The 14,672-nt window shown below is 42.1% G+C and overlaps 1 protein-coding gene across 2 annotated transcripts in view; it reads left to right on the top strand.

Moving 5' to 3' along the window:
- The window catches only part of DOCK11 (dedicator of cytokinesis 11), a 232,006-nt gene that overhangs the window by 181,014 nt on the left and 36,320 nt on the right, over positions 1-14,672 (top strand). For both annotated transcript variants that reach the window (XM_075539220.1, XM_075539219.1), the window contains 4 exons: positions 1,918-2,100; positions 3,390-3,503; positions 9,582-9,797; positions 9,922-9,979. In XM_075539220.1, the coding sequence (XP_075395335.1) occupies positions 1,918-2,100; positions 3,390-3,503; positions 9,582-9,797; positions 9,922-9,979 (571 nt within the window). The remainder of the gene's footprint in view (positions 1-1,917; positions 2,101-3,389; positions 3,504-9,581; positions 9,798-9,921; positions 9,980-14,672) is intronic.

Raw genomic sequence — 14,672 nt, 5'->3', positions numbered from 1 at the left:
CTGGTAGTTCAAACCTGCCATGCATCCCTTGACAGAAGCGAAACTTTCTTTTGTGTAAACATTTGCAGTGTTTGGAAACCTTCAAGAGCAGTTCTACTCTGTCCTGAGTCAGAGTGTACTAAGTGGCAGTGGTTTTTGTGTTTTGTTTGGATTTTAGTTTATGAGACATCCAGTAAGTTGTTGGATAAGGAGCAGAAGATAGAGGTAATTGCTCTAAGGAGAGGGATATTGGAGGACTAGACTTGGAACCGGTGTCCATTCATCTGTACCCCATTTACTGAGCCCGCATACTCTGTGTCTGGGCACTGTGCTAGGCCCTAGATATACAATGATGGAGATAGAAACCAAGCATAGTCTCTGACTGCATGAAGCTGTCAAGCTAGTGGGAGGAGGAGAGACAGAAATTCAATTAGTCGACGATTTGTAGTTAGGGAAGTTCGCAATTCCATACTGCATGAGAGTAGGAGGAATTGTCGAGGGAGTGGGGTTCCTTGATAGGTTCGTCACTGTAGAACTGCGACCTGCATTTTGCAAATGAGAGGGCAGCACACAGAGCTAAAGGGAAAACCCTGTAGAGGGAGGGCCATGCGGATGCAAAGGCTCTGAGTCATGGCCTCGGAGCTGAATGGCCAGTTTAACTGCGGCCTGTGAAGCCTTTCTTTTAGAGAATCCGTGGAAAACAAGCAGAATAAGGTCAAGAGTAGAACCTTGGAGAGAAAGCAACAGGGCTGAAAGGTAACCCTGTGCAGTAAATGTAGAGGAGTTTTCACAGAGCTAGGAAGAAAAACGAGGAATATTATGGAAGCCAAGGGGCAAAGGAGTTTTAACCTTGCCTTGCTCGTGTGGAGTCTTCGAAGGGGGGAAAGCTTCCATTGAAACCGACAACTAATGGGTCATTCAAAGGAGTGAGGTGACTAAAAAGACTGGCTTCAGTAGCTTAATTATAATAGAAATGCCCTCATGCAACTGTTATATTCATACTTGAGCATCTTGCCCAGTAAGACTTTATTAAACTGAGGGACACTGAATCCGATCTTCCAGTTGTCTTGTTTTTTTCCAGTTGTCTTTATTAACCGTTCGTTATATGAGGAATATTGCACTTGGTATTTATAGTGATATCTACAGATTCCTGTAATTGAGTTGAAATCTGAGTTACCCATGAAATAAGTTGGCCAAGGTGTCTGTCCCTCCAACTTTATGCTCCCTGGGAAGCATTCAGTGTCTATCTTGAGGCAGCTTGCTACTTGCCTAGACCTGTAAGCAGGCCAGAGAGGGTAACGTGCCTTTGTTTACATATGGTGTACCGTCCAAAAAACAGACTAGTAAATGCATGAGCTAACAGGCCACTCCGCTGTGTTGAGGAGCACTTTCGCATGCTCCTTCTATGCCAAAATGAATGTTATTTATGAGTAGTACCGTGTATGTGTGTGCCTGTACACGTTCATGTTTCTGTTCATCTATACCTCGTGTTGTGGAAAAGTCAACTTCACTTGCTGAGTAGATTCCTGCTAAAATGTCCTCATGCTTGCAAGTTCATAAGGAAGTGCTTAAACAGAAAGCAAGTGAGCCTGCACCAGGAGTTTAGTAGCCCTCATTTCACGCAATCCGTCCTCTAACACAGGTTGTGGAGACCCTATTTTACATGTGCACAAATCTCTAGCCTGACCTCACTTTATTGCTGGTGACATACATCGACTCTTCTTTTATTTTTTAATATACTCTTGACTTGCTCTGGCAGGTTCTGTCACATGCATGCTAGCCTTCTGTCTTCAACTACTTCACGCTTGCTGGCAAGCAGATCCCTACCCCTTGGTGTTTTTTATCCTTAAAAGACCCAGCCAAATTTTGGTTACTTGGCTACTCAGCTGACTTTCTGATGTGCTTCTCTGATATTCTCCTGTGTTCTGGATTCTGTAGTTTCCCTCAGCCTTCTTCAAAGGACGGGTGAACATGTGCGCTGCGTTTTGCTATGAGGTTCTAAAATGTTGCACCTCGAAGATTAGCTCTACCAGAAATGAAGCGTCTGCACTGTTGTATCTTTTGATGCGAAACAACTTTGAGTATACCAAGAGGAAAACCTTTCTGAGGACCCATCTGCAGGTCAGTAGAAGTCAAAGCACCTCTTTTCTTTTCACGTGGTAGCCTGTGGATCAAGCGCTAGAGCTCCCCTGCCCCAAACGATAGCCATTAGCCCTGTGCGACCTTTTCGCCTAAAGTGGTGATGGTATGAGGTGAGTTGTGTTGTAAAGGCCGCCTAAAGGAGCCCTGGTGCTAACCGAAAGGTGGGTGGTTCAAACTCAACCAGCCTCTCCAGAGAGAAAGATGAGGTGTCTGCTTCTGTAAAGATTGACAGCCTGAGAAACCCTTCTTCTGAGTTCTGTGGTCAGTCTGAATGAAAATCGACTCCACGGCAAGCAGTTCAGTGTTTGGGAAATATAAGACAGGCAATGGCTTTGGAAGAAGTACAACACCATTGATTACAAGTTGAAATGCCATTTTCAATCTATTAGGTTGAGTAAAATCTATTATTATTCATTTTGCCTGTGCCATTTCACTTCGTATCCTGGCTTCTGGCTTCTAGATAGGAATGCAACACAGGTTGACTTCTAGAGTCTGTATTCTGAATTACGACTCTATCCCTGTTTCCCATAACCAGGAAGTAAGCAGCCAGCCAGTAACACCTTAACTTGAAGTATCCAGGTGACTAGTTCCCAAAGTGGGCAATACTGTCCCTTGGGAGGGTGGTGGGGGTGTGTGTACTGGAACTATCCAGGGGTATGTAAAAGCAGATATCCACACCTAGATTACGGATTCGTGTACAAGAGTTTATCATTGCCAGGTGGGTGCTGAGTAATTTCTTTTTTCTGAAAATATGGCAGTAGGCCAAATAAGTTTGGGTGTCTATGGTTTAGACATCCATCCAGGGTAGCACTAGAGAGTAAAAAGCGCCGTTACCTGAGCTGGGGTCTAAATTAGGTAGGCCGTGATGCAAAACTAAGAAGCCCAGAGGGCTTGGGATTCCAGCACACTTAAATCAACTAGTGAAGAGAAATTGGGAAGTCCTTAGGGAAGAACATCATTCATTCCCAGTGTGGCCCAAGGCTCTATTCCCCAGCAAGCATAGTTTAAAGTGCCTTCAGTCTGCCACTGTTTCTGTTGTTATTATGAAAACAGTCCTATCTATTATGAAATTGAAAAGTTGTTCACATGTAGCCAAGGAAATACCCAATAAAATTTGAAATTGTGGCCTTGGGGGTGTTTTGGTTGAAAAAGGTTACAGTGGGACAGTAATAGAGTTTTTAGAAACCATTTCATGAGTGCTGATATACTTACAGAAAGGTGACGTCAATTAAAGCTGAGCGTAAGCACTGTTTGCTTCTTCCCTGCAGATAATAATCGCCGTAAGCCAGCTGATAGCAGACGTGGCACTGAGTGGCGGATCAAGATTTCAGGAATCTTTATTCATTATCAATAACTTTGCAAACAGTGACAGGCCTATGAAGGTATGTCCTAGCTTCCAGTGATCAATTCTAGCCATGTTCACCGTTGGAGACATTGCCGGTCCCGGAGTTAAGCTATCATCAGATTCACAGCCCTTGAGAGTATAAGGAACCATAAGGAAGAGATGAGCCAGTCAGGGTGCAGTGTAGCACCGATGAAACACACAACTCTCCTCTAGTTCTTTAATGCTTCTTTCCTCCCACTATCATGACCTCAAGTCTACCTTCCAAATCAGATTAGACCAGAGCATGCACACTGCTACAGATAAGAGCCCACAATATGGGGAATCCAGGATAGTTAAACCCCTCAGGGCCAACAAGGACAGTAGAGCTACCAGGAAGATTAGGGGAAGGTGTGGGAAGAAAGGGGGAATTAATCATAACGATCAACCTATAACTACTTACCAGGGAGATGAACAACAGAAAAGTGGGTGAAGGGCTACAGAGGACGATGTAAGATATGGAAATCATAATCTATATCTTATCAAGGGATCATGAGGGAGGGGAGAGAGGGGGAAGAATGGGCTCAAGTAGAAAGAAAATGCTTTGAAACTATGATGGCAGCATATGTGCAAATGTGCTTGACACAATTAATGAATGTATGGATTGTGATAAGAGCTGTAAGAGCCCCCAGTAAAAGTATTTAATTAAAAAAAGAAAGAAAGAATGTGAAGCCAGGAGTCAGGAGCTCAAGAACTTAGGACATTGCCTAGTACATCGCATACCAGCCTGGAAAACATTAGGTGACACTCTGTCACATGAAGTTGCGCTGAGTCAAACTCAATTTCACAGGACCAAACCAAAACTCTGTTGTAGCTACCATGACGCGATGTTTTTTTTCTTCTGGCATTGATTTTTTTATTGGCATATCATTTACATATCATATAATTCAATAGTGCACGTGCATCATCATTACTATAATCCGTTCTGGAACATTTTCTTCATTCTTCCACCCCATTGTTAATAGCTCCACATTGCCGTCCCCACCCCACCCCCATCATCACTCCAAGAAACTGTTGATCAAGTTGCTGTCTCTAGAGGTTTCCCTATCCTGTATGTCATCTAAAGAAAACCATACAAAAAGAGATTCCCCACCACCACCACCAAAGAAAGCACATAAAAACCTTAATCCAAAAGAAAGCAGAAAATAATAAAAACCAGAACACGTCATAAATGGGTAAAATGGGAAAACAAATGGCAAGATGTTGACTTGTAACCAAAAGATGTCTGGTGCAGCCCACTTTCCAACACACCCTTTCTGGGGACAAGATGGTTCACCTCCCTGTTTGAAAATTTGCTCAGAACATCAATGGGTCCTTTCTTTGTAAACACTTGATACCATTTGTAATAGTAGCTCATTAAGCACTGAGATTGAAATTTCACAAACACTCACTGCTCAGAGCAGCTGTCTAGGCAGTGAGCTACAAGAATCATCTGCTAGCTGATTTTGGCTTGCTGTAAATCCTTCTTGCCAAACTCAAGTCCACGACTCATACTTTGGCACCAGCCAGCTGAGGCCCAGCCCCAGCCCCTGACCACCGTTCGCCTCTTCTATGCACATAATTGATAACAGTATAAAATGCCTGCCTCTGTTGTCCACGACGCGTGGTGCAGGTTCTGATCTTCAGGGAGGCACGAGAGAAAGGAAAGCACTGATTGAGGACTTTTTCTCCCAGAGGAATTGTCTCCCCTTCCTGGGAAAGGTCATCTTCCAGCGTAATCTAACAATAATATGTAAAACCTGAAAGAAAAGCTCGCAGTCACAACACACTTGATCTTTGGGACCTCGACAATTTATGCACCAAAAAATATTCCCATAGGAACATTAGGTTAGGGGAGGGGGGAAAGGGAGGGGGGTGGAGAAGGAAAACATTGAGTCCTGCCAGCTGCTTTTAGGCTGGGAAAGTTGGTTTTTCAGCTAGTTCAACTGGTTCCCCAGGGATCATCAGCATGTTTTAACTAATCTCATGAGCTTCTTCTTGTTAGGTGCACTTGAACTGATTCTGACTCATAGTGACCCTAAATACAGCAGAATGAAACCTTGCCCCATCCTGTGCCACCCTCACAGTCTTTGCAATTTTGAGCCCATTGCTGCAACCCCTGTGGCACTCCATCTCATTGAGGACCTTCTTTTACACCATCCCTCCACTCTACCCGATGTCCCTCTCTAGGGACGGGTCTCTCTTGATAACATGTCCCAAGAAAGGGAGACAAATATTCACCATCCTCATTTCTAAGGAGCATCTTGACTGTACCTCTTCCAAGACAAATTTGTTTTTCTCAAAATCTACAGTAATTTCATTTATCTGCACCAAGACTGTAGTTCCAGTGCCTCAGTTTGTCATCAGTCTTTCTTTCCTTGTCCTACCTCCTGCATATGAGGAGATTGAAAAGACCATTGCTCAGATCAGGTACCCTTTAGTTCTCAAAGTACCATTTTCCTGCTTTCTCTAACACTTTAAAGGCGATTTTTGCAACAGATTGCCCAATGAGCAATGCTTCATTTGATGTCTTGACTGCTGCTTCCATGTGGATCTAAGGAAAACGAAGTCCTTGACAACTTCGATCTGTTCTCTGTCATGATGCTACCTATTGGCCCAATTGTGAGGATGCCCGTTTTCTTTCTGTTTCCGTGTAAAAAAAGCTGTAGCCTTCATCAGTAAGTGCTGTAGCCTTCATCAGTAAGTACAGAAAGCTGTAGCCTTCATCAGTAAGTGCTTCAAGTCTCCTTCACTTTCAGCAAGAAGTGTTGTTATCTGCATATCACAGGTGTAATGGGTCTTCTTCTAACCCAGATGCGCCCTTCTCCAGAAGGTCCAGCTTCCTGGACTATTTGTGCTTGCTCTCAGATTGAGCAACTATGAAGGGGCATCAAAAAGTTCATGGAAAAGTAGAATTCTAGATACTGAACCTTTCCCATGAACTTTCCGAAGCTCCTTTTTATAGTGAAGGGATACAGCTGTGATGCACAGTTTCCCTTATTTAAAATCATGCAACTTGTCTTATTCGGGTTGAACGTCTATCTGTTGGCCTATGTGCCACACATTCCAAAAATTGAGCACAATGCAATATTCTGGCAGTGTTTGCAGTGTTATCCATCAGCTGTTCAAATCTACACAGTTGCATGCTTTACGTAATCAGTAAATCCCAGGTAAATGTCTTTTGATGTTCTCTGCTTTTAGTCAAGATACCGTGTATACTTGTGTATAAACCGAGGTTTTCATCACATTTTAATGCACTTTTTATGGTAAAGTGAGGTTCCTTGCTGGTATTTGGGTCGGCCTTATACTCGAGTTTTTACAGTACATCTGCCACATCTCTTCTTCTGAATCCCGCCTGGATTTCTGCAAGTTCCATGTCAGTGTACTGCTGCAACCATTTTAAAAGTATCTACAGAATTGTACTTAACATGTGATATTACTATAACATAGTTGGAGCATTTCCATATTCTATTAGATCACCTTTATTTGGAATCTGCACAAATATGAATCTCTTCCAGCCTCTTGGCCAGTTAGCGGTCTTCCAGATTTCTTGGCAGAAACCAGTGAGCCCCTCCATTGCTGTATCCTTTTCTTTCAAACATCTCACTTATTATTCTATTAGTCCCTGGAGACGTGGTTTTTGTTTTGTTTTTGCCAATGCCGCCCTTGTAGTTTGGACGACAATTCTTGACCCTATACTACCTCTTTAAAAAAAAAGCGAATTACTGTATATACTCGTGTATAAGCCGAGTTTTTCAGCACATTTTTAATGCTGTTTCTGTGGCATAAATAGATACCTTAGCTGATAGTTGGGCCAGCTTATACTCAAGTAGAGATGGTAGATAGGGATTTATATATCAGGTCATTTTTCAAGTTCTGTGTTAGCAACTTGACCTTTCCATAGCTTGTCCTGTCTCTGCCCCCGCCCCTCCCCCCTTGCCCAGCTCTCTCCTGGAGGATACCCTACACTACCTCTTGGAACAGCGACCAATCGGACACCAACCACTTCTTTCTGGTGCAGTGACTGCATTTCTTCCATCGTCTTTGGTGCTTCCTGTACCTTTATGTATTTTGCCTGCAGCATCCTTCAGTATTCTGTCTCGGCACTTGACGTTTTCCTTCAGTTTTTGTCACCTTGAAAGTGTTGAGCGTGGTCTTCCCTTTTGGCTTCCTAACTCCAGGTCTGCATATTTCACTACCGTGCTTTGTCTTCGCGGGCTGCCCTTTGAAATCTTCTGTTCAGCTCTTTTACTTCATCATTTCTCCCATTGGCTTTATCTCTTCTGGGCAAGAGTAAATCCGTTTCAGAGTCACCGCTGACATCCTAATTGTTCTTTCATGTTTTGTCTTTTTAATGATGGTTTGCTTTCTTCATATGCTGTCGTTGATATCATCCCACAAGGCATCATCTATTCTTTAGTCATTCTTGAGATTGTCTCTAAATTCAGGTGGAGCATACTGAAGGTCACACTCCAGCCCTTGGACTTGTTTTCACTTTCTTCCGCTTCACCTTGACTGGCTGCTGCTCAGTCACCCCTTGCATCTTGTTTTGAATAATGAAATTGAGTTGTTTCATCATTTCTTGCCACAGATGCAGTGAATTTGACTCCGGTATAGTCCATCCAGTAAGATCCACATGGATAGTCACCATTTCTATTGTTTAAAACGGTGTTTCCGATGAGGAAGCCATTGTTCTTGCAAAATTCTACCATGAGCTCTCTCTAGCATCCTTTTTATCGCCAAGGCCATCTTTTCCAATTATGGTTTCTTTTTGTTTGTTTATTTCCAACTTTCGCATTCCAATCATTGGCAGTTCTCGATGCACTATGATTGCCTGTTTGCTCCGTTTCAGACTGCAGAAGGTGAAACAAATCCTCGTTTGTTTGTTTTTCATCGCTGGCACTTGTGGTTGGTATATACATCTGAATAATTTCAAAAAACTCACTGCCATCAAGTCTATTCCAATTTATCGTGACTCGATAGGCCCGAGTAGAACTGTCACTGTGGGCCTTTGAGACTCTAACATTATGGGAGTAGAGCACCTCATATTAATCCCGCAGAGTAACTGGTGGTTTCGGGCCCAACACATAACCCATTACACCACCAGGGCTCAGTAATCTGAATACTGTATGTACTTGAGTATAAGCCAACTCTGTCAGCCAAGTTGGCTAATTTTACCATAGAAACTGCAAAAAAATGTGCTGAAAAACTTGGCTTATACACACACATACATGGTCATAGTTGTATTTAAACTGGTCTTCTTTGGAGCCCTATGGATAGTATCCTATCACACACAGCATTGTACTCCAGGGTAATTCTCAAAGCGTTCCTTCTGGAAATGAATGCAACACCATTCCTCTGGAAAAAATGAATTCTGATATTGTCTAACTCTTACAGTTGTTGTCAAACTACCTTAAAACAGGTAAACCACCCAGACTTGTGTCTGGTAGGTACGTAGTTTGCTGTCCATTGTTTTCCATTGCTCTTACAAATGCACACAGTAATGGGGAACATATATTACCTCCTTGTTTACGAAATTCACGGCAAAACAACTAGAATTCTAAGCCAGGCAGTCTGTCTGCAGAGCCCAAGTCCTCAAGTTCTCAGGAATATAGTAAATATAGGACCAGTTATATAGTTTATTTTATTTCTCCCTTCCCAATTTATATATTTTTTTCAGATAATCAGTTGACAGCACTTTAGACATATTGACAGAAAGACCGCACATTCTACTCCTGTAAGGTGAATTATGAGAGTGACGAGTGCAACGAATGTATAAGGGTGCTTTGCTCAATTGATGTATGTACAGATTGTGATAAGAGCCTTATGAGCCCCAATAAAAAGATTAAAAAAAAAGAGTTAGTGTCTCAGAACCCCCAGGGGCAGTTCCATTCGGTCCTATGGGCTCACTCGGTGAGTCGACACTGACTCAATGGCAGTGAGTTTGGGTTTTGGTTTTAGTCATGCCACAGGCAGTACACCTAGAAGTACGTAACTAGATTTCTAACTCACATATGACGTTCTCTAGATTGGAGGCTGGGGTGTAGAATACATCAATGATATTGCTAAAGGAATCATATTTGTTTTGTCTCAAAATTAGGCAACCGCGTTTCCCACAGAAGTCAAAGACTTGACCAAGAGAATTCGAACTGTTCTTATGGCCACTGCTCAAATGAAGGAACACGAGAAAGATCCTGAAATGCTAATTGACCTGCAGTATAGCTTAGCCAAGTCCTACGCTAGCACGCCAGAGCTCAGGAAAACCTGGCTTGACAGCATGGCCAAGATTCACATCAAAAATGGAGATTTTTCAGAGGTGATTCCTTAAAGCTTTATTCTAAACACACCCCTTCCACCCCCTTGACACCCTCTCCCCCCCCCCCCCCCCCCCCGCCCTCTGAACACATTCTGACCGGTCTTTCTGTTCCTGCCTTTTCCAGGCTGCAATGTGTTATGTTCATGTCGCTGCTCTGGTGGCAGAGTTTCTTCACCGCAAAAGTAAGACCTTTTTTTCTTTCGAGATGGGAATAAATGTCCATTCACCCAATAGTTTTGCCCTGAGTAGTTTCTATCTCGCAATATTGTGTCACTGAGCTCTGAAAATGATGGCCACCGTCAGACTCAATCAGTGTCCACCAGAAACGGCTCTGGAAGAAGAGCAGTGCTGTTCCGTGGTGGTCGCCTTTCTGTAGTGCTTATGAGAGTACCGGGCAGAGCCAGGCCTGGTGGCCATGGCTTCTTTCCAAGACTGTCTCCCTGGAAGACTGCCACCAAGGAAATTCTTCTCAGGGCTCGTGAGCAGCTCAGAATAAATACAGCCCACTTGTTTTCCCCGCTTCAATCTCAATTATACTTACAAACTACCCACTCCACGTCCCTTGTCTCTCCAGCCACAGTAGGGCAATAGTACTGGAGTAGCAAAAACTCTCATAGGGCATCAGAATCCAGTAGGGCTCTAATTCAGTATTTTGCCCCAAAGCTTTGCCTTTCCCAAAAACAGTATCACTGGCAACTGTAACTAACTGCTCAAATAGAAGAGTGGATTCAAATTTTGCAGTGTACTGGGCAGCCGAGATTACAGACAAGAATTCTCCCACTGTCGATCACAATATCCTAAGCAACTTCCTTTTAGGCAGCCCAAGGGGTAGCGTGATAGCAAAATGAAACCAACTTGGGAAAAGCACATAGCATTCTTTGGCCCTGGCTGTGGAAATACGACCAGGTATTATTTAGGTTTGCCTTTCAGTCAGTTATTCATCCTTCATTTCAGTGTTTCTCTGCCTCATACTACTACCTGATAGTAAAATCCTTAGGAAGAGGGGAAATTAAAACTAAAACAAAACCTTTTTGATAAATATTCTTCACAAAGAGAATAATATGATGTAAATGTAGATTTTTATATATATTTTAAAGTTAAATTTTTATGTTTAATACTATAATGCTTTTAAGCAACCTTTCTGTTCTAAATTGATATATTTCCTCTATGTTATAGTTTTCTTTTGTTCTTTTTAGTACATAAGCAAATTAATAAAGACATAGAGTAATTGTTAGAATAAGATCACACTCCAGGGTTTTATTGGTTTTGTTTTTATTTTGCTTTGCTTTTGTTATTTTGTTTCGTTGTTGTTTTGTTTTACATCACTATGAAATTGCATACCTGTGATGCTGTAATCTAAGTAAATAATGAAATAGCATGCCTGGAAAATTAACTGACATATAAATAGAAGTTCCTAAGCGTGGTCCTAAATAATTTTAGGGAAATCAGAGAAATTAGACTAATATTACCTCACCTTTCTAAATACTACAAATCTGAAATTAGACTTTGATGTCCACTAACTACAAAACGGTACCCTTTTGTTCTTTGTTTTTGGCTATAGTCCTAATACAGTCAAAAACTTTTACCTAAAGTTTTTCGGGATTTTTTTTGCACGAGTGAACAGATCTTAAAATTGAGCAAACCTCACTACTTATTTATATTGCATATGTAATTTATAAATCCTTAAGGAGCCCTGGTGGCATAGTGGTTACACAATGAGCTGCTAACTGCAAGGTAAGCAGTTCAAAGCTACCAGCCAATTCCGAGGGAGAAAGGCAGGCCTTTCTACGCCCATAAAAAGTTATGGTCTCAGAAACTCAGAAGGGACAGTTCTATCCTACCTTATAGGGTTGCTATGAGTCAGAACTGACTTGATGGCAGTGAATTTGGTTTTGTTATAAATCCTTAAGTTTCATAAATATAGGATTAGATCAAATAGCAATCAAAATGGAACACGAGGGGGCTTCAAAAAAAAGTCCATGGGTAAATGGAATTAAAAGATAATGGAATTTTTCCATGAACATTTGGCAGTTCCCTTGTGCAAAATCTTGCTATCGCTTTTAGAATATCAGCATGAAGCAGCTAGCCTGGACACCAAACACTGTGACGTGTTGCAACAAGTGGAACCTGGTGCTTTTAATCAGTTATATTAATATTTATTTCGTAACACTTTCAAAGGTTTTTTTTAGAATGTATCTGTCATAGAAATTCCAGACTCCCCCTTCTCTGAAGCAGGAAAACTATTTTTGCATTTTAAACGAAAAGATGGTCAATGTAGAAGTTTACATATTTATTAATAGTTACCATCTATCTTTAAACCTGGAAAATTCTATTTGCCTAAGTTAGATAACCACATTGTAAAATGGTGTTGGTAGTAAAATTTCTCAAAAGGAAAAAATAATCATTTTTGTTTCAATGAGCCAACTGATTAAACTCTGGTCATTATGCCAAATTAGAGTACTAATTTAAAAATGATGTACAAGTTAAAAGCTTAATTTGTTAAACTGCTATCCAGTGTGGAGAACTCTACAGTTCACCACCATTCGTGGGACAGAATAAGACCTGGTGGTGCTGTCAGGTAAGCACTGGACTTTTAACCACAAGGCCTGTGGTTCAAAACACCAGCTGATCCAATAGAGGAAAGATGAGATTCTCTGCTGCTGTTAAAATGCATAGCGTCCGAACACTCTGTACAGCATCACTAAGCTTCACAGGTAGCGAGTAGAAAAAACTTAAGATATTTGCAAAGTAAATAAAAGTGCATTTGAGTGTAGAATTGAAGGGACAAAAGCTTTAACAAAGATCATTAGGCAAATCTAGATCTCCTTTTTCCTATCATTAAGTACTATTTAGTAATAATGACAACCCCAAAGCAAACCCACTGTGGCCATACACTTGATTCCAAGTGATAGGGAGCCTATATAGAAAACTGAGGCTATCTGCTCTTACAAAGATGTGTGGCATGTGGTCCATACATCTTTATAAGAGCAGATAGCCTCAGTTTTCTCCTTCAGAGCCGCTGCTGAAAGGTTTGAATTGCCCACCTTATAGTTAGTAGGCCAAGGCCTAACCTACAGGGCCACAAAGGCTCCCTTAAGAAAAACAAAGGGGAAGAAAAATTCATGTGGAACATGGCTTAGGTCCATATCCATTGCCAGAAGTTTGCTGGTTTCTCAGGTGTCTAAGCTATTTCCCTTGACGGTCGTTATACAATCTTTTTTAGAGGTGAAATAAAATACTGTCTATCAGGTAACATTGAAGGCAGTTCCACTTCTGTTCAAGAGTTGTTACGGGGAAAATAAATGTTTGTCTTATGACATCACTGCCGCATTGGGCAAGGGATTAGGTCCTTGCCTCCCCTGGTTGGCCTCCATGAGGCACTATTTCCAGGTGCTTTTCTTCATTTTTTCAGGCATTGAGTGAGAGGGACGTGGCAGCTCTTCTGGCGCTCAGCCACATCCACTCACACCTTCAGGCTGCTTTCAGGCAAACCCGAGCTCTTGCTCTTGGTCCCACACAGACAGCCTTTTAACCAGTGGCATTCTCTTCTCTTTACTAAAATTACTTCTGATCTGGTAACACTGGGTCTTGCATAATACTTCCCACTCCTGAAAATACACAACGAGAAACAGATTGGATTTCCTTGGTTCAGTTCCAGCTGACAACCACAATATTTCTAGGCTCCTGTACCCTGGAGGCTAGACTATGTACTTGACTCGCTTCACTTTTCCTGAGAGAGGGCACAACTGTTTTCCCCCAGGGAAGACTAGAGTCACGTCTCCGCATTCTTCCCTCCACCACATACCAGCTGAGGTTCAGCAAAGATGCAGGCCTACAGCACTCCTCCATCGACCTAGGAAATGGAATTTCCTTTCCCATAGAGCTGATTCTTTTCCTTCCTTATAGGGTAATATTATTCCCTTTCCCAAATCGTTGTACCCAGCGTCTGTTGGCTTACAGTCTACACGGCTTCTGAAGGCCCTTTTCTTCTTGCCCTCCTCTCAGGGCTCTGATATCATGTCCTCTTCTCCCGAGGATTGGACTGTTCCTTCCATCCTTTCCTATTTGCACAGTCTGATTATTAACTAGGATTGCCAACTCCTCTGCTACCTCCTTCCCCAGAGCAATAAGCCCAGAATGTGGAAGCTATAGCAGTTTAGGGCAAAGTCAAGGTCTCTAGGTCAAATACCCAAGAGCCTGCCAGGCACTTCCCTGGAACCACCTGACAGGGCTGCCTAGGACAGCATGATGTGTCTTAAACCCGTTGTTCTCAACCTGTGGATCGCGACCCCTTTGGGTCACCTAAGACCATCGGAAAACACTGTTCCTTTATCCGTCTCGAGGCAGGTCCGCTCACATGCAGATATGGCCACAGGAGTACTCAGCGTGAAGACTGTTAACCATGCTGCTCCGTGCTTGAAGACAAAATTTCATTACTTTTTAATTAGAAATAAATATTTCACAATATATAATTACATGCTGTTTTTGTGATTCATCACTATGCTTTAATTTTGTTCGATGTGGCACAATGAAAATGCATTCTGCATATCAGATATTTACGTGACGATTCATAACGCTAGCAAAATTACACTTATGAAATAACAGCGAAAATAATTTTTTGGTTGGGGGTCGCGACAACATGAGAAACTATGAAAGGGTTGCGGCATGAGGAAGGTTGAGACTCACTGTCTTAAACAGATGCCTCTCTTGATTGGAATACACACACTGGTCAGCTCTAGACTCAACAACTAGTTTGATCTGCTAACTTTTTCCAGCATTAAGGGGAGTCCGAATTTGCCTCAAGCAATTTAATATCAGGGCTTTTGATAATTTATTCAAAGAAGGGAATGTAATTTTTCCCTAGGTAGATATTTC

The sequence above is a fragment of the Tenrec ecaudatus genome, chromosome X, assembly GCF_050624435.1.
Source record: "Tenrec ecaudatus isolate mTenEca1 chromosome X, mTenEca1.hap1, whole genome shotgun sequence".
NCBI classification, from domain to species: Eukaryota; Metazoa; Chordata; class Mammalia; order Afrosoricida; family Tenrecidae; genus Tenrec; species Tenrec ecaudatus.
Note: the sequence above shows the minus strand (reverse complement) of the source record. Positions and strands in the feature narration are given on the sequence as shown.